Source organism: Physella acuta, unplaced genomic scaffold (genome assembly GCF_028476545.2).
Source record: "Physella acuta isolate Inbredline_101_S28 unplaced genomic scaffold, ASM2847654v3 ptg000274l, whole genome shotgun sequence".
NCBI classification, from domain to species: domain Eukaryota; kingdom Metazoa; phylum Mollusca; class Gastropoda; family Physidae; genus Physella; species Physella acuta.
Genome location: NW_026731793.1, coordinates 24429 through 44780, shown reverse-complemented (window position 1 = coordinate 44780; position 20352 = coordinate 24429). Strand labels below are relative to the sequence as shown.

The 20352-nt window shown below is 35.7% G+C and overlaps 1 protein-coding gene across 1 annotated transcript; it reads left to right on the top strand.

The window, feature by feature from the left end:
* The first annotated feature begins 5047 nt into the window (after positions 1-5047).
* Positions 5048-15366, top strand: LOC131939317 (enhancer of mRNA-decapping protein 3). Its single transcript, XM_059297542.1, has 8 exons — positions 5048-5416; positions 7818-8005; positions 8112-8497; positions 9201-9524; positions 10242-10395; positions 13865-14082; positions 14362-14533; positions 15191-15366. Exons 2-8 carry the CDS (start codon positions 7827-7829, stop codon positions 15354-15356), a joined length of 1599 nt encoding a protein of 532 aa, XP_059153525.1. The 5' UTR covers positions 5048-5416; positions 7818-7826; the 3' UTR covers positions 15357-15366.
* Positions 15367-20352: the final 4986 nt, after the last annotated feature.

The window sequence follows — 20352 nt, the reverse complement described above, 5'->3', positions numbered from 1 at the left end:
CAGGTTGCCGACCCCTGGCGTAACCAGTAAGAAAATACTTAGCCATATCACAATCAGTATCATGTGTTAATCTACCATAATCTGTTCATTTGATATGACATCATGGCAAAACTTGCGAAGAAGAGTGATAAAAATGTCGGTTTAACGAACAACAACAGCCCACTAAGTCACCGCCATATAGGCATACACTTAGATATAACAAACAATCTCGCCAGGTTGGTAAGAATTCACCAACATTGTACAAATATTGTGTTTTGAAACCTCACAACAACCCACATCGTGCATCAAAATAGGGGAGTCTAGTGCAGGGGTCGGCAACCTTTTGAAGCGGAAGAGCCAAAAGTTACTATTTTCAAAATTTCCATGGTTTTTAAGAGCCACTAACATTTTTTTATTTCAAATATTTTATTTTTTTATTAAGATTATTAGTATTTGTGCAAGGAGCTGGAGAGCCGCATCTTGATATCAAAAGAGCCGCATGCGGCTCGCGAGCCGCAGGTTGCCGACCCCTGGTCTAGTGGTCCGGTTGAGAGAATTGCTGCTAACTCCCAAACATGGCGAGTTCGGACCCCGGGCAGATGAGGCTCGCTAGATGGGGAAAACAACCCGTCTAGAATAGAAAACTCCAAAATCAAACAATAGCTGATTGTTTTTGGGCGGAAAAAAAAAAAGCTGAAATTCCGAAAATCTGAGTCAACGGGCCATACAGCGCTAATCATGTTGACGTGTAATACATTTTCATTAACCTGGGATTTTTCCCACCTTATAACTAACCTTGGCAAGTCTTATACTTGCTTCACCGATGTCTGATAATATAATCTTCTCAAAAAAGAGGGTGTTAGGTTACTGGTAGTTAACTAAAATACACACATAGTTTGCTATTGTCAATGCTATTTGCTAACCCTATCCCTAACCCCCTTGGTGTGTAAGTATGAGCAGTGTTTCTTCCAGACTGTTTTCTTCGTGGGGGGGGGGGGGCTCTTGATATTTTTGGGATGGGGTGGGGGCGGACAACATTTTCCGGGGGGGGGGGGGGACGACACTGGTAAAAGTATATGTTTTCTTTATAAATTCCATTTCGTTCTGGGGGGGGGAGATTTTTTTCGCCCCCACCCCCAAAGAGATACCTGGCAGAAACAATAAGTATAAGGTGGAACCTATGGGACTGTTGTATGCATATTTATGTAAGTCCGTGGTTGTATATTTGTCAAAATACTAATTCTGCCTCTCCTAACTTCAGCTAAAAATAGCTGTTAATTGAATTTAGAAATAAACATGGCTGTAGTAAGTCACGATCCTAGCTGTGTTTATTCACATCTAAGCTATAATCCTATCATTACGTGTTATCAGTTTTCAGCATAGCTGTGTCTAAACTAAACCTTTGCTGTGTCTGTTAAACAATCCTAATGGCCCACATGGCTGTGTTCTGTTAGATGGGTGTTTGACCCTAGTCATTGCTCACAGATTGCAGAAAATGCCAGACAACCCCGGTGCCATATCAAGCAGTTCTATTTCTGACTCCAACAGCGTCTGTGTTTACCGTCATACAATATACAGACTAGTGCTAATACTGTTGTAACATGATATACCAACCAGCGTGCATACCATCGTATTTAAAAAAAAATATTACCATCTAATACCATCATATTGTATATTCACAAGAGCTCATACCATCATTTTATGTACCCTTAGTGCTGTTGATAACATTATTTTCCTTTCCAACTCGACCACATATTACAAAAAAACATAGCGTTAGTGAATTTCAGGTTACTCTGTGAAATAGGCTTGTATATATTCTCTGACCCATTTATAAATTTTCTTTTCGGCATATCACAAAAAGCATAATGCAATCAGTTCCAGAAAGGTTTTTTAAATTCCTAACCACAGAAAATAACTTCTAATCCTCCTTTAATTCACATCCATTGTTAATTTTCTTCGATCACTGACAATAACATCGGGAAAGTGGTCAAAACTGACCAGTCGTATTTCCCTATATAATCTTTGTAATTTATGTGAAAAACAAGGTAATTTCAATAAAGCTTTTAGGTTACTTACTTAACCTCTGTTTTGGAAAAAGTATCGGTCAGACTCTAAGCCCTCGACCAGTGGCGTAGCTAGGATTTTCGGGCCCCTATGCAAAAATTAGTATTGGGTCCCCTATGTTAATATGTAAATTGTGTATTTTATACGTCCATAGTTGTGTATTTATACGGTATTATTATGCTGTACCCCGTAGCGTAAAATAGCTATGATTTTATATCACTTTTCTGAAAAAAACAAACTAACAAATTAACTGCAAACCTGTAACTTTTAAGTAGCCTAAGACAGTAAGTAGCTACACGGGGCGATGGCCTTACAATTTTGGCGGCATGCAATTTCTTTTTCTTTCTTATAAGTTTGCAAAGTGATTTATATGTTCCTTGAAGTCCATTTTAGCTGCTTCTGTGAGTTCGATACTTAGGATGGCCAAGTTTCTGACCCAAAGGGCATATCTACACCTTGTTTCATAACATCATCATAATGGAGAGACTCAAGGTGCCCAAACGTAAATTATGCCGAGGCGCCTGGAGGGCACCCCTTATTTTCTTTAGCCATTGATTATAGTAGCCCTCCGTATACCTTGGGCATGGCACTTATTAAAACAAGTGTATGCGCCGTAGTGCTCACGGGGGGAGCCCGGGGCGCCGGCTGATGCACCTGTGCAGTTTCACCGTTGAATTAAGCAGTAACTGACCCCTTGTGCAGGACACCCAATTAACTGACCCCAGGTGCTAAGAAAGCCGCTGGGAAACTCTGGGTGGCAAACCGAACCGCCTTACAGTCAATGGGCCGCTCTACGAACAAAAAAAAAGGGCAGAAAACTACAGGGGAGTTTCTTTCTGGTTTCTCCTCGTTGGGACTACTGCTCATCGTGTTGGGGTTGTGGTAGGAAATTTCACGTTCAGTAGAGGTTTGTCTGAATTATTCTAAACGACTTCCCAATGTTTCTTGGCGATTCATTTTTGTATTAATGTATAAAAAACAAGGAGATAGACAAACAAAAATCTAAAAGTAGCGGCATATTGATGAGAGATAAATTAAATCAACCAAACACTGTGATTAAGGTTAAAAATAGAAAAACATTGATACATTTTTGACGTAGCTTGTTGTGAAAACACTGTCCACGTAATCATGGATGGATAGAATTTAGGTGAGGACAGAGAGTTGAGAAGGGTGGGGGTGCAGGTTTGTGGCGGTGGGGTAGAGAGTTTTTAGCGATGCGTATAAATTTGCGGGTGCCGAATACCAATCTCACAGAAGAGTCAATGTTCAAGTTTATTTATAGGCTAATTCTCTCAACGGCTTGCCCGACAATGCAACAATGCATTTAATGTTAGTTAAGGGGGTAGGCTCCAGAAAAAACCAACTTCTTAAATAAAACGTTTTATTGATACATTTTTGACATCTTAGTTAGGGTACTTAAAGGAAAATATTTGCAAGCATCAGGGACTCTTTTGATAATATGGTCGCCATGGCAACGGCGGCCATCTTGAAAAAAAACAACAGTTCGTGGAGTTCTAAAATTTCATAAACTAACATACATATCGGCTAAACAATCATTGATTCTCCTTCTACTTATAGAGTCAGCTAGCTAGTTTTTGTAACCAAAAACACTAGAAATATTTTTTTTTAATTTTCAAAATTTGGTTTGGTGAAATTTCATTGAAATTAATGCTAAATTAATGCTAAATTCGATGGTTTTTCATCATAAAATATTTCTAGCGATTTTTCTGTTACAAAAACTAGCCAACTGTCTATAAGTGTTAGTACGAAAAGCATTTTACCGCTTCGTTGTTCGATTTACGCGTCTCGGGTTAGGTTTTCCAATCCAGTTGGTCCGCGGCTGTTTATTTGGATATTCACAGCTGTCTTCATATTATTATTAACCCTCACAGACCCAAATTACTGACATTTTTTTTTTATAAACCCACAACAATGGCGAGGTAGAATGGAAACGGGAAAAGTGGAGGGGATACGCAGATGGGGCTGTAAGTTTATTAATATTATACAAAGACGTCCCATTATCAGCCTGTTGTGTGGACGCGCTGAGTAGAAGATGGTGCTCCTTTAGGAGATAGCGTCTCTTGCTGGAGACTGCGATTTCCCTTTTCTCAGTCCGCTGGGGCTAAGGATAATCCGGCTAGAAATTTAAGCCAAGTATTCTGTTGAAAATGCCTTAACTTTACCGGTGTGGCGTCGGGACATCAATGCCAGAAGCCACGACTGCACCCTGTGAATGGCTTGCTACACCAGCAACAGGATGCAGAAGTTAAACGTCTTAACAGACCAACCTCCTCAGACACACAGGTATTATTAAGATATCTTCGCCACCGCGAACGGGAAAATACGAGGCCTTACGTTTCTTGGCCTTCATATTCACCCCAACAGGGCCGTCCGGCAAATGGCTTTGCCTATATTTCTGAATGTATGTAGATTGGCGGACCTGACAGGAAGCATTCCGTTTTTTTTAAATGACTTCATTTTTAGACGCGCTTTTATGAAGATAAAAAATGCTTAAAACATTTTCAATAACGCTTCTTTGTAATAAAGCACTAAAAATTGAAGGAAAAAGAATATTTTCTAAAAATATATAATTTAATATATAAAGTTCAATTTTGTATGTGGCGGGCAAACCGAGAATTCCAAAGTCTAAAGTGCTCATCATAAATTGTTCATTTTAGGTACCTGCCCCCTCCCCCTTCTAGCATAGTGAAACAGAGAAACCAGGGAATGCAAATCTTACGTTCCCCATTTCCATAATATTCGTGTTGCCTCCCTTATTTTCGAAATTAAAATTAATTTTAAAAAGTAAATATTGAAAACAAAGATTTTTCCACCAAAAATTACATTTCGTTAGTACGATATCGAAAATAATCTAGAATCTAGATCTCTCGAGAAAATTAAAATAATGAAAATTTATTTTAATAATGACGTTTGCTATTTTTAGAAATATTTTTAAAGCTACAAGCGACTAGCTTTTTCCGGTTAGATTTGTTTTGTTTTCCCTTGTAAGCACAAAGATTGCAATGTTACCTGAAATAAATGTATTTCGCTCGTAAAATGTTACGCTAAACGTTATTTCGTTTTGATGTTAATGGTTAAAGTATTAAATTACACTTGCATATAGTTCTATATAAATACAGAGAACAACAGTTGACTATTAAATGTTTGAAAGTTGAAAATTTTCAACTAAACAATCCAACCAGCTGAGGCTTCCTCTACCATTTTGTGTGGTGGTTAACCTCCTGATTCCAAGGCCAATTCATTATTTTAAATAACTGATGATCTCATTTTCCTTGGACTTAATGCTGTATTTAATTTGAAGGACCAAGGCACTTCTTTATATATATATAAATTTAATATCTACTTTTGTTTGGTGAGTAAGTAGAATCTAATTGTTTGATAAACCTACAAAAAACCTACAAAATACAAAAGCTAGTGACACAACTCATGAACTAAGTCTTACTAAGTTAATACTAATAGTACATCTAGTACTTAGATCTATCTAGAATAGATCTAATAGTAATAATAGGCCTACTAATAGCCTACTAATAATACTTAATATTACTTAGGCCGAACTAATAATAAATAAATATAAAAGGCCCTATTGGCTGGAACTATTAAGATTTAAGACCCAGGTCCGAATAGCCACTTCCTTTAAGTTTAATATGTAGGCCTACTTATGACTAGATCTAGATCTATGTACTATGTAGGCCTATACTATACTATTAATTAGCCTACTTGTTACTAATTTGATTTACAATTACAAGTATGCTTGTTGTTGTTTGTAAGTAGATCTAGACTAGTTGTCAAGTATAACTAAGTAGGCCTAGATCTATTATTTCTAGATGTATATCTTTTCTAAAGATCATGCAGCAAATATTTATAATTTTATAGGCCTAATATATTATTCTATCCTATTGCCTATTTGTCAATCAAATCAATAGTTAGTTAGGCCTAAGTAAGTATTTTACTATTTCTAGTCTCTTAAAAGTAATAATGAGACAGAATGTAATCTATGGCTATTTCCAGTCGGCTGTTATTTCATGCAAAAAAATACGACTGGGAATAATATCTTACAATAACAGAATCCTTTATTGTGACTGGGGAGTGAAATATAGGGCAGGAAACAGATTTATACTGCAAAATGCATATTGGATCTTCGCTGTTGATAATCTTCTTAACCCTAAATTGTTTGATGATTTTGTTGTTATTGGATAGATAGAACAATATCTTTGGAAGCTCGAGGGCAATATTTTTGAGGAATTTGTTTTTGACAATATTTTATGCCTCAGCGAAGTATGCCAATAAAGACGGAAGGGATCTACTTGGGTTTACATGTACTTTTAAAATAAGCTAAGGAACATTTTTAAAAAAATTGATTGCTTTAAATTGATTTTTTACATTTAGAAATTAATGCTGTAATTGATAAATGTAAGAGAATTTTTTTTTTATATTTTTACTATTACATAAAAAAAACGCATAGAATAACAATACCTCGTAGTCGTGGAAAATGCAGATTTTTTTTGGGAATAAAAATTGTAGGTTTTTTACTTCCCTGCATGTATTTTGATATCAGTTTAGTGAAATCTATTTAAATTTGTAAAAGATGTTTTATTTGGCTGTAGATAAAAAAAATTTTTAGCGTTTTCTGTCGCGGTGAATTGATATTTGCTCTATCAATGCACGCACACGTTGTAGACTTCTAATTAAAACAAGAGACCTTTGAGTACACTGCAAATAGCAAAGTTTTTAAGTTTACTTTTGACTTTAAGCCATTTGTTTTAAATAGAAATTAAATGATAATGTAATTATTTCAAAGTAAAAAATTTCCATCTGAAATCGGATTCTAACCTTCACTTACTGAACGCATGAGAAATAATGAATTAATATTTCTGTAAAGCTATAGCCAAAAGAAAGTACAACTTTATAACTCTGTTAACGATGAGTCGAGTGACAGCTGTTATGGAAACGGGAGCCATTTTACTCTTTTTTAGGGTGATCTACTTTTATTATATATGTTTAAAATTCGACAATTTGTTGAGAAGCTGAGTAGCTGACTACGCATGCGACAAATAAATTTCATCAATTTTTAAAATCCCAACTATAGATAATGACATACTATCTAGTCCTAACCTACCAGTTTTGTTGTTTAATTATATAAATGAATTAAAAAAAACAACCTAAAATTCAAATTCATTGAGGTTATACAAATTTACATTAAATATCAAATTTAGAAAAAACCTACAAAATTTTACAGTACAATATCAACTATTTTTGACTAAATTACACGAAATTGTCACATGATCTAGGAGTTTTTTATTTACCTTTTGTAATTTTAACCATGCTGAAGTGTAAACAACAGACAAGTATGTAGTCATAAAAATCTGCTCATAATTATGGGAAAAAAAATTATTCCTACTTTGATAACTTTACAAACTAGGAAAAGTACAAAATAAAATAGGAAAAGATAGATAGACAAACAAAAAGGATGGACAAACACTTGCTGTGAGTTCTCACAAAGTTGGGAGCACAACTCAAAATTAGAGTTACGTTTCTGAGTTCTTAGTAGAGAATTATAAATAAAAGCAATTAAACTTCCTGGGTTTTTCTATGAATAAAATAAGGCTACTATCTATTATTTGATAAATAAAACAACATACAGTACAGTGCAACCAATCCCAACTGAACTAACCTAAGCTAGTTGCAACTTATTCGTTTGTTACAAATCTACATCTCTCACAACAAATAACCACTGAATAATTTTTTTTTCCCAGCAAATTCAAATGATGCCGCCAGAATCTGAGCCAAACCATTTTATTGGGTCTATGGTCTCTATAGACTGTGGCCAGTTAGGCACATATCAGGGTCATGTACAGAAAATTGATCCGGTGATGAACACGTTAACAATCACTCATGCATTTCACAATGGTCTGCGCTGTGATCAGTCAGAAGTGAACTTAAGGTAAGTGGCACATTTTTAAAACATGTCTTCTAGTAAGCATTGAAAACTTGTTAGGAAAATTGATCATATCAGCGTTTAAATTAATTATGTTTATTTTTTTGTCCAGTTCAACCACCATCCTAGACATTAAAATCATCCATGCATCTCATGAGGCCAAAGAAATCATCACCAGAAAAGCCACCCCTTCCAAGATGACCAAAGAAATTGACGAGGTGACCAAGCCTAAGTGCTCTTCCCCTGTAAAGATAATCAAAGCTACCACCAATGCACGTACAGGGTTTATTTCAGCGCCTGGCCAGCCCGGTTTTGTAAATAATGTGGATAACGCAGAGGGTAAGAGCGGTTGCCGTCGGAAACTTTCCCCGCCTGATAGCCCCTCCAAGTTAAATGGTGTTGGTGGACAGCTTGGCCCCAGGCCACGGATCAGCAAGAGCGCCAACCGAGAGCCTTCTATTGTAGAAGTTGCTGAACAAGATTATCAGAATGGTCATGGTAAGCTGCCTTATCTGTTGACTATAGGTTCAAGTAGTGTATAAATCAGTTTTTACATATTTTAAAAATGTTTCATTGATACATAAATTTAAAAAAAAAAATTGTTTTTACATGAACTCTAACAGATTTACTTCATAATTGTTTTAGTTGGTGGAATTGTCTCACAATGAATTTTTAAAAACTTATTAAACTTATACATTTTAAATAGCAGTTTATCTATCTCCTCTGATTAGGTTTCTCCCACCCGGTGTGGTAGAATTGTCTCATTGTTTATACAGACATGGTCCATCACTGTTTTATCATTTGTTTTATATAGGGGGTTTTAAGTTTAAGTTAAATGTCAGACATACAAATACTGGCAAAATAAGAATAGTGTATCTAATTTCTACTTTTTTTATTATGTATGAATTGTATTCCATGTTGAAATATTAAATAATATTAATATTATGTTGTAAATTTAGCTGCATTAGAATATAACAATTTTACTAAAGTGTCATCGTGGTTAAATATTTATATTAGCTCCTCTAACAATTAGGATATTGTGTATGAGATATTTTGTCTTAATATTCTGTACTGAGATATTTTATCCATGATTTAACTCAAGATTTATTGCCTTTTGTGATATTTTTTTTCTGTCATTTACTTAGTATAAATAAATATATTTATATACTTACACATATGATAGATGTACTTACATTTTCAGGCAAATACAAAAATGGCACCGCAGCTAGGAAAATGGAAAGAAGTAAACGGGGAGCTAATTCAAGAAACAGTGAATGTTTCAGTGCTCCAACAGACTCTTTTCTGCAAGAGTTTGATTTTGAATCCAACCTTGCCCTATTCAACAAAAAAGAGGTCTTCCAGGAGATAGAGAACGGGTTCCCTGACCTGAGCCTGGATGCAGACCCCAGTGAGCAGAAGTACAGGCATGATGAGAACATTCTGCAGCCTGGGGAGAGCAATGCTCTGCCTGTTATGAAGCAGCAGATTCAAGTCCCTGGTCCCAAGTCTCAACTGTATTACACAGGTACAACTGGGTTACAGTCACTTTTGTGTTATACTTACACGGTAAAAAGTCAAGAACACATCCATTTGTAATTATCTTTATCACAGCTTAGGTAGGGTTTATGTTTCTATTGTGAAGCGTACAAAAGGAATCTTCTGTAGTAATCACTATGCCCACTTGCTTTTGCTTACATTGATTAGACTCTGGGACATCCTCTGTTTCACTGAGATTACTATGAACTATTTTTTTTGTACTGGGTCTAAGTCTTGAAGAGTATTATAAATTCAAGGTTCCTGCATCTGTTTGAAATTCAAGGAGATCCTGAAAATCTCATGAAAAATTAAATAAAAAATGACCTTTAAACTAAAAGCTCCTGGAATTCTCCTAAAATAACTAAACCATCCAGCCGTGTGGCTCTACAGCTCAACCACCTTCTTCCACAGAGCTGTCTTCTTCTTCCATGTCTGGTTGTCTCTGAGCCTTGGCCTGTCTTTTGGTTGTTTCCCTTTGGGTTGTTGGTTATATACCACTTTTATACCATTTTGTTGTACCTTAGACATTACAAATTTAATGACTAAAGATTCTTGCTGGTTAATAATTTTCTAGTTAAGTAAACTTGTTGAAATTTTGTATAACAAGCCCTAATTAATTTATATTTTTAAATGTGTGTGTGTATATATAATTGTATTAAGGAATGTGATACTGAGATAGGACAGTAAGTCTGACTTGATTCAACAGATACTGGCTTGGTTGTGCCTTCAATTAGCCTGGAGATGAGAGAGAAAATTTGTGAAACAGCAGCGCAGTGTGGCCTGACTGGCACAAGGCAGTTGGAGGCCTATGGCAGGGCAGCGAGTGAGATGGTGATCCATTTGATAGGAGGCAGTCACAGGTACTTGTTTACATGATAGACTTAGGGCAGCTAGTGAGATGGTGATCCATTTGATAGGAGGCAGTCACAGGTACTTGTTTACATGAGAGACTTAGGGCAGCTAGTGAGATGGTGATCCATTTGATAGGAGGCAGTTACAGGTACTTGTTTACATGAGAGACTTAGGGCAGGGCAGCTAGTGAGATGGTGATCCATTTGATAGGAGGCAGTCACAGGTACTTGTTTACATGGGAGACTTAGGGCAGCTAGTGAGATGGTGATCCATTTGATAGGAGGCAGTCACAGGTACTTGTTTACATGAGAGACTTAGGGCAGGGCAGCTAGTGAGATGGTGATCCATTTGATAGGAGGCAGTCACAGGTACTTGTTTACATGAGAGACTTAGGGCAGGGCAGCGAGATGGTGATCCATTTGATAGGAGGTAGTCACAGGTACTTGTTTACATGAGAGACTTAGGGCAGCGAGTGAGATGGTGATCCATTTGATAGGAGGCAGTCACAGGTACTTGTTTACATGAGAGACTTAGGGCAGGGCAGCTAGTGAGATGGTGATCCATTTGATAGGAGGCAGTCACAGGTACTTGTTTACATGGGAGACTTAGGGCAGCTAGTGAGATGGTGATCCATTTGATAGGAGGCAGTCACAGGTACTTGTTTACATGAGAGACTTAGGGCAGGGCAGCTAGTGAGATGGTGATCCATTTGATAGGAGGCAGTCACAGGTACTTGTTTACATGAGAGACTTAGGGCAGGGCAGCGAGATGGTGATCCATTTGATAGGAGGTAGTCACAGGTACTTGTTTACATGAGAGACTTAGGGCAGCGAGTGAGATGGTGATCCATTTGATAGGAGGCAGTCACAGGTACTTGTTTACATGAGAGACTTAGGGCAGGGCAGCTAGTGAGATGGTGATCCATTTGATAGGAGGCAGTCACAGGTACTTGTTTACATTAGACTTAGGGCAGCTAGTGAGATGGTGATCCATTTGATAGGAGGCAGTCACAGGTACTTGTTTACATGAGAGACTTAGGGCAGGGCAGCTAGTGAGATGGTGATCCATTTGATAGGAGGTAGTCACAGGTACTTGTTTACATGAGAGACTTAGGGCAGCTAGTGAGATGGTGATCCATTTGATAGGAGGCAGTCACAGGTACTTGTTTACATGAGAGACTTAGGGCAGCTAGTGAGATGGTGATCCATTTGATAGGAGGCAGTCACAGGTACTTGTTTACATGAGAGACTTAGGGCAGGGCAGCTAGTGAGATGGTGATCCATTTGATAGGAGGCAGTCACAGGTACTTGTTTACATGATAGTAGAGGCTTATGGTAGGGCCGCTAGTGAGATGGTGATCCATTTGATAGGAGGCAGTCACAGGTACTTGTTTACATGAGAGACTTAGGGCAGGGCAGCTAGTGAGATGGTGATCCATTTGATAGGAGGCAGTCACAGGTACTTGTTTACATGAGAGACTTAGGGCAGGGCAGCTAGTGAGATGGTGATCCATTTGATAGGAGGCAGTCACAGGTACTTGTTTACATGGGAGACTTAGGGCAGCTAGTGAGATGGTGATCCATTTGATAGGAGGCAGTCACAGGTACTTGTTTACATGAGAGACTTAGGGCAGGGCAGCGAGTGAGATGGTGATCCATTTGATAGGAGGCAGTCACAGGTACTTGTTTACATGAGAGACTTAGGGCAGGGCAGCTAGTGAGATGGTGATCCATTTGATAGGAGGCAGTCACAGGTACTTGTTTACATGAAAGTAATCATCTGTTGCTGACTTTAAGTATTAATGGGGTTTCTTTTTTATCTCAGTGTCTGGTTTAATCCATTAAAATAGTATACAAATAGGCCTGATGGACAATAAGTAAGGAAGAATTCTGTACCCATATAATAGAAGATATTGTTATGGCCACTACATGGGGCACAATACTGTCTCCGGTCAAATATTACCACCTGTAAAAAAAAACCGCCGTTTATATTACACACTGTTGATTACAAATTGTAATGTTATGGTTAAGATTATGACTAGGGTTAGAAAAGGTTAAATGTATTGAAAAGCATATTCTGCACTTTAACGATTACTATTTTTGTATATTATCCCTGATGAAATAAGATTTACTTTGCACTTATTCTGCTCATTTCCTGCATACTATAGAATGATGGATCTCTCACTTTACCCATAACATATATAAGGTATTTTCAATTGGAAGGGTAATTGTAATGTATTTAACTTCATACTGTGTTGGAAAAATTTATTTAACTTGCTGTTAACTTTTTAAGAGTGTAATCTACTCTCTTCTGTGAAGTTGTTTTGCATGCATAGGCCTGTCACTCCAACTCAATAAATCAGGCTTTGTTATAGTTGGCTCCACAGAACTGTGTCAAGAACAAATGTTATAGTGACCTGTTGTTATTCTGTTTGTAGGATCCACCCCAAGAACAAATGTTATAGTGACCTGTTGTTATTCTGTTTGTAGGATCCACCCCAAGAACAAATGTTATAGTGACCTGTTGTTGTTCTGTTTGTAGGATCCACCCCAAGAACAAATGTTATAGTGACCTGTTGTTATTCTGTCTGTAGGATCCACCCCAAGAACAAATGTTATAGTGACCTGTTGTTATTCTGTTTGTAGGATCCACCCCAAGAACAAATGTTATAGTGACCTGTTGTTATTCTGTCTGTAGGATCCACCCCAAGAACAAATGTTATAGTGACCTGTTGTTATTCTGTTTGTAGGATCCACCCCAAGAACAAATGTTATAGTGACCTGTTGTTATTCTGTCTGTAGGATCCACCCCAAGAACAAATGTTATAGTGACCTGTTGTTATTCTGTTTGTAGGATCCACCCCAAGAACAAATGTTATAGTGACCTGTTGTTATTCTGTTTGTAGGATCCACCCCAAGAACAAATGTTATAGTTACCTGTTGTTATTCTGTCTGTAGGATCCACCCCAAGAACAAATGTTATAGTGACCTGTTGTTATTCTGTCTGTAGGATCCACCCCAAGAACAAATGTTATAGTGACCTGTTGTTATTCTGTCTGTAGGATCCACCCCAAGAACAAATGTTATGGTGACCTGTTGTTATTCTGTTTGTAGGATCCACCCCAAGAACAAATGTTATAGTGACCTGTTGTTATTCTGTTTGTAGGATCCACCCCAAGAACAAATGTTATAGTGACCTGTTGTAATTCTGTTTGTAAGATTCACCCCAAGAACAAATGTTATAGTGACCTGTTGTTATTCTGTCTGTAGGATCCACCCCAAGAACAAATGTTACAGTGACCTGTTGTTATTCTGTTTGTAGGATCCACCCCTAGAACAAATGTTATAGTGACCTGTTGTTATTCTGTCTGTAGGATCCACCCCAAGAACAAATGTTATAGTGACTTGTTGTTATTCTGTTTGTAGGATCCACCCCAAGAACAAATGTTATAGTGACCTGTTGTTATTCTGTTTGTAGGATCCACCCCAAGAACAACCACCAGATGCCTGTCGTGGCTGTGCTGTGTGGGCCCCACCAGCAGGGTGCCCTAGGGGTGTGCTGTGCCCGCATTCTCTCCTCCCACGGAGTGCAGGTCATTTTAATGCTGCCCAAAAATTCAGCCGTGCCCCAGGTCCTAGCCCAGGAGGTGGAGCTGTATAAGATGTCTGGGTCCACTTTGACGCACAGCGTTACAGGTAAATTTGGGTCACTGTTACACAGTGTTTTATGTTTCTTTGGCTAAACAATATGTTTACATTTTTTACTGCTAAGATTTCTTGTTGACAAGTAACTTTTAATATCTTTTTATTTAAATGAATTTACATCATTTTAAAATATATTTTTTAAAATTAATATATATATATATATTTTTTTTTTTGCATTTCCTTTTTGGTTTTCATTATAGATAATACACAACAAGGAAATTAATTTTTAATGAGAGCATGAACTAATGAAGTTTTCTCACAAACATTTAGGTCTTCCAGATACCATTGATTTAATAGTGACAGCCATGGATGACCCGTTTGATGCAACACTGAATCAACAGCCATGGTACACCAGCGTGGTCAATTGGATGGTCAACAGCAGCATTAAAGCTCAAGTTCTAGCATTAGATCCCCCTTCCCATGATCCTGGCATTGCAGCTAAGTATGTCACTCAAATTAAATATCATTTGCTTTTTTTAAATCATAAGATAAATACACCATCAAAAATGTTTTGCGGTATTTTACTAATATGTGCCTTATTCAAACTTAAAAAATCTGTGCAGGTAGACCATTTAATTACTTTAGTAGAGCTGGAACATACGTTTAGTCAGGTGGACAGCAAAGAAATGCAACACGCCAGTTAGAACTTTCTTGGAGAAAAACAATTTTAAGATTATGTGTTTTTAGTTGGCACTGTGCCTACTGAAACATTTTTAACATACTAACTTAAACTGTCGGCTTAATAGGTGTGCTGAACGAAAAAGGAAGCAAAATGTTTAAAAGAATTATATAAAGCAAATAATTTAAGACAAAAATTATATTGTCTTGAGTACATTTTTTCTCCCACTATTTGTGAACAGATAATTTTAAATATACTGCAAATGTAAAGTTAAAAAAAATAAAAATAAATTAAGTTTTAAAGTTTTTGAATTTTTTACATAATAGATCTCAAATCAAGGCAAAAAAAAAAAAAGAATCAGAAATCATCAGGATACAAGTTTATTAATTTATTTGGAGTGTTACTTTTAGAAGTGGGAAGGTATTTAGTGAGAACTCTTCTGGGCGCAACAAAAATAAATGTGACAAATTTCCTCCACAGGTGGAGCCTGTGTAAAGTTTTACCTTTAAACCAGGTGTCTCAGAGGTGTGGCAGCTTGTATTTATGTGATCTCAGCATACCTTCAACCATATTCAAAAAGTTGGGCATAACGTATGTCTCGCCTTTTGGCTCCAAGTTTGTTATTCCACTTCATGCGCAGCAGTAGATCTGGGACTTGCTAGTAGACCTGGGACCTTCCGGTATACCTGGGACCTACCCTGTATACCTGGGACCTACCAGTATACCTGGGACCTACCCAGTATACCTGGGACCTACCCTGTATACCTGGGACCTACCCTGTATACCTGGGACCTACCCTGTATACCTGGGACCTACCCTCTATACCTGGGACCTACCCTGTATACCTGGGACCTACCCTGTATACCTGGGACCTACCCAGTATACCTGGGACCTACCCTGTATACCTGGGACCCACCGTCTTCTGAAGTTGTTTTGAGATTGTTGATTCAAGTGTGTAATTTTAATCTAATTCTTTATTTCATCATTTGTGGCTGATTATGTGATGCATTGACAGCTTTACGGAGTATTTCAAGAGATTTTTCATTCATTGGGCAGCAGGGCAGTAGATTGTTATACATCCTAGTTATTAGCAAAGATGTTATATGATAAGGAAACTGTCAGTCTCTATGTTTAATGGATCTCTTGTGGTGAAAAGGTTCTCACTATTGTTGAGGAAAAGTGTTGATAATTTGTTGACAGTGGTTTGATTTTATCATCTGGTGAATTGTTCTACTCTGGTCCCTGCAGGCAGTGTGTGGTTTCTGGTTATATAAAATGTGAACTGTCTTAAGCAAAGACAGAATCTGTTTGGTTTTAATAAGGGAGATACATTTTTTTTTAATTATTGGTCTATTTTCTTGAAACAATATCTGATTTGTCATATTAAAAATGTTAATATCAATATGATTAAAACAGGGTATGGTTGGTTATGTAGCTAGAATCTGGTTTCTCAGAGACTTCTGTTGTTAAAATCAGGAACTGTGAGGATTCCGTTGTTTGAGATTTAGATGTGACTTGAATCCATGCTCAGGGACAGATTTTTTTTTTACTGCTAGGTGTGATGTACAATTCACCGCATAAAAATGGCAGTGGTGTTAAATGTTTTGTTTTAGCTGTTTACAATTTATTGTTTGAACTAACTAAATCTGGGAATGTAATATCAAAGTGTATTAATTTTTTTTTTAAAAAGACAATTGTACATATAATAGATAACCCAGGTTTGAAAAATATTTTTGTCTCCCTTGTTTTAAAATAGAGTTATGTTTTAAGACTATCTATATTCATATATTTAGCATTAACATTCATCATTGCGAATACAAGTCTTGATATACTAGAGAATCTTAGAAAGATGTTGAATTCTGTAACAGATATTATATTCATTAACATGTTATTTAGTCATGAGTAAATTTAGAGCCATGGAATATTGAGATATGTACATACAAATAAGGCGTTTTAATAGATGATATGTATATTGATTTTATGTAATCGAAAACCATCATTATTTCTTCTGTCGAGAAGTTTCATCATTTCAAATGAAAAGAGTTTGTACTTTGTTGATAAAAAGTCTGTCTTGAACTTGAAAGAGGCATCCTATTGAACACCTTGGCATGTTTTGTATCAACCTGTCATGCTAATCAAGTTCTCTTGCTTCTGGCGCTGCTACGGACCAAGTTGTGCCATAGTGATGTCTCCAGGCTGTCCACCCTTGTGGGAAAAGTTCTGATAAAACTGGTCGGGATCTACTTGTTAGTTTTGTCCTCCAATCTTCCATCTGAAACTTTCATTTACAATTGTCAAACAATGTCTCCATTGGCTCAAAGTCATTCTAACAGTTAGCATTTATTCATCTTTCACTACTAACTCTATTTTATCTAGCTGTATATAGTTAAGCTATGTTTGCATATTGTCTTTAGCTTCTGCATTATATATATATATTTATATGTATATGTAGATCTATATATATAATGTATTATTTTGCTTGTGTTTCTACCTTTCTGTACATAAAATATACTGCTGAGCGTAGGATTGTTTAAACATTTAAGATATCCACTTTAAATATTGTTCTGTAATTTGAAAAGATACCCTCTTCTATCTTGAAAAACATAAATGTTTCTCCATCTTGTCAATCTGTTATGGAGTGTGAAGAGGGCTCAAAGACAAGTTATTTTAATTTTTTTTCCTCCCACTTGCAATGCCTATGTTGAGATGATTGATCTACCGTCTTTTGTAAATATCCTGTATGTACTGGTGTCAACCCAAAGGCCCATTGTGTGCCCTGGCTAAAATTTCCGGCACCGTTTCAGTGTAAGTTTCTCCTGTTGATGTACTACTTGGTTTTTTATTTCTCTTTGATTCCTTACCAACTTGTCCGCATGTACAGTATTGTTTTTTTTTTTTTTAGCTTTGGTTTGTTTCTTTTAACAGACCATGTTAATTTTTTTTTTATTCAATGTAATTTTTTTTTTGTTAAATTTAAAAAAAAAAATAACCCATTCAGTTATGGTTGCTTTACACATCTTGTGAACAAGCTTAGTTACAGAATGTGGTATTGCTTAAGATAGCTTGTCATTTTTTTTTTTTTTAAATATATATTGAACTTTAAAATCATTGATTGATTGGATTATTTTTCTATTTGGTCCTTTACGAGTTATAGGCTGTGAGCTCATGACCAAGAAATTGTGGATAAACGGTAAAAGTGTTATGTGGATGTGCAATACTGTTGGATACCATGTATTTTAATTCTTACCTGAGTTTCTGCTTTAGATCTGTCCTCTGCTGTACCTCGCCCAAAAGAAAATTTTTAGGTCATTTTAAGTGATACATTCGTTCCCTTATCACTGTCCAAAGTAATGTTTCAATTTTCATATTTTATTTAATTTTAAGGCGCGGATGGTTTGTTTTATTCAAGAAGTATGTGTGGTTTGTTGATTGTATATTTTAAATTTTTCCTTGCTTAAAATATTTTTTTTTTATCGTACATTCTACATAGCTTACCTGAGTAGAATATTTGATAAAATTTATTTTATTTACTGAAATATTATTTCATTAGAGTTATGCCCTGTTTGTCAGAATGAATCAGGAGTGTCAGGTTTTTAAAAAAAAAAAGTTAAAAAAAAATATATAAAAAAAAGTTTGAAGTATGTGTAATGAAATAAATGTATAATTCAATTTTTAAGGACAGAAGAACATGTCTATGATTTAATAAAGATTTTATGTTTAAGATGTTGATCTGTATACCACCCAATCTGATGGGTTTTTACTTTATGATCCATGTTACTCCGCAGAGGGAGTAATGTTTAATTTGGCCTTATTCAAGTTCATGCAATACTCAATCCTCATATAGCTTTTAAGTATTTTCACTTGACTGAAAAAAATAATTCATACTTAGTAACAGCTATTATAATGGGTGTACATTTTTGTTTTAATTTTAAAGAAAGGTTTTACACGAAGATATTTTTAACTTTTTGTTTTTAATTGAAGGAAATTAAGATTAAGAAAATTTTATGAAACACAGTATGATAAAATGTGATGACTAAAAAATTGTATTGAAGCTAAATTTGTCATTTACTGTCACTAATGTGATTAGTATTTTGAGGTTTCCTACTTGGGTAACAAGAAACAACTATTTTGGTTATCCCCCTTGTACAACCAATCGTTTTAACTGTTGCATAGAATTTGTTTTAACCTTCGTTGTAAAGTCCATCAATGTGGGCATGTTTTTAGTCAGTTGGGTATATTTTGTAGGAAGGTGCAATATCTAATTGTGTGTATCTGTTTAAGGACTTGTGAGAAGGTTCTACAATTTGAAAATTATAACTTTGTTTATCAATGAGGCTTACTGTACCATAACTACATTCCTGCTTAACACATTTTTTTGATAACTGATTATCTTTGCATGGAATAAACTGTTCCTTATGTAATACAGTCCCAGTTTCTAATTTCTCATTCATACTTTTTTTTTTTTGTTATTTAAAAAAAAAAAAAGAAATGTTTTCAATTCAACTTTTTTCTTGTTTAAGAATCTTGAAGTTCCTTTTTGATAGATCATATCATCTGAGTTAGTGAAATTAACATTTTTAATTTTCGAATTTACATTTTTTTTTTTTTTAATTTTAATTTTTTTGTATTTTACAATTAATGCCAAAAAAAAAAGAAAAATTATTTTTTCATTTGCATTACATTAATCATCATGAAGGTATGAAGACACACATTCCTATGTTATTATGACGATGACTTGTTGTGGCCTCCATATACTTAAATGCATACATATCAGTCCTGTTATCATCAAAAAATTTATAGTAGTCCACTCCACATGTCATGATAGTTACTTAGTGCATGAATAACATCACATTTTGGAAATGTCTATTTTGTGAGTTAAACTCATACATAAAAGTTGATGTTGATCTATCACGTATAGTGAAACTGTTGTTTTTTTTTGTGTGAGATAAACCCGTACAAAAAAGTTAATGTTGGTCTGGTATATTTAGTGAAACTTTATTTTGTGAGTTAAACTCATACATAAAAGTTAATGTTGGTCTAGTATATTTAGTGAAACTTTACTTTGTGAGTTAAACTCGTGCATAAAAGTTGATGTTAGTCTATCACATTTAGTGCAACTGTTGTTTTTTTTGTGTGTGTGAGTAAACCCATATGTAAAAGTTTATGTTGGTATAGCATGTATAGTGTCTCATGTTCAGAATATAAAATAGCTGATTATGTCAATCCTGTGGGGGTCGTCATACACAGTTGTGCTGTGATTATGTTTATTTTTGTGTGGATTGTTTGTTTGTGGCATAAATCTTCAACAGGTGGTGCTTCTTCTCTGAAGTCAGTTTTACTAGGGTCGAGACGACGGTCAACTTTCAAAGGTGGCAGGCATATTTTTAATCACACAAAGCTATATGAAAACATTCAAGGTGGCGGATAATTTATCATGGATAAAATTCAAGTTTGCAGACATTAAGCAAGGTCGATCATCAAGGATTGATAACATATTGAGGGGAGATTCTTTATGCTGGTTGATAGAATTCCTTGGCTTTTATTTGAAAATGAAATTAAAACAACTTTTGTTTTCATTTTTTTTAAAAATTGTGATCTGGCCAACTGTCTTTAAAAGGATTGTATATATGATTTTAATTATG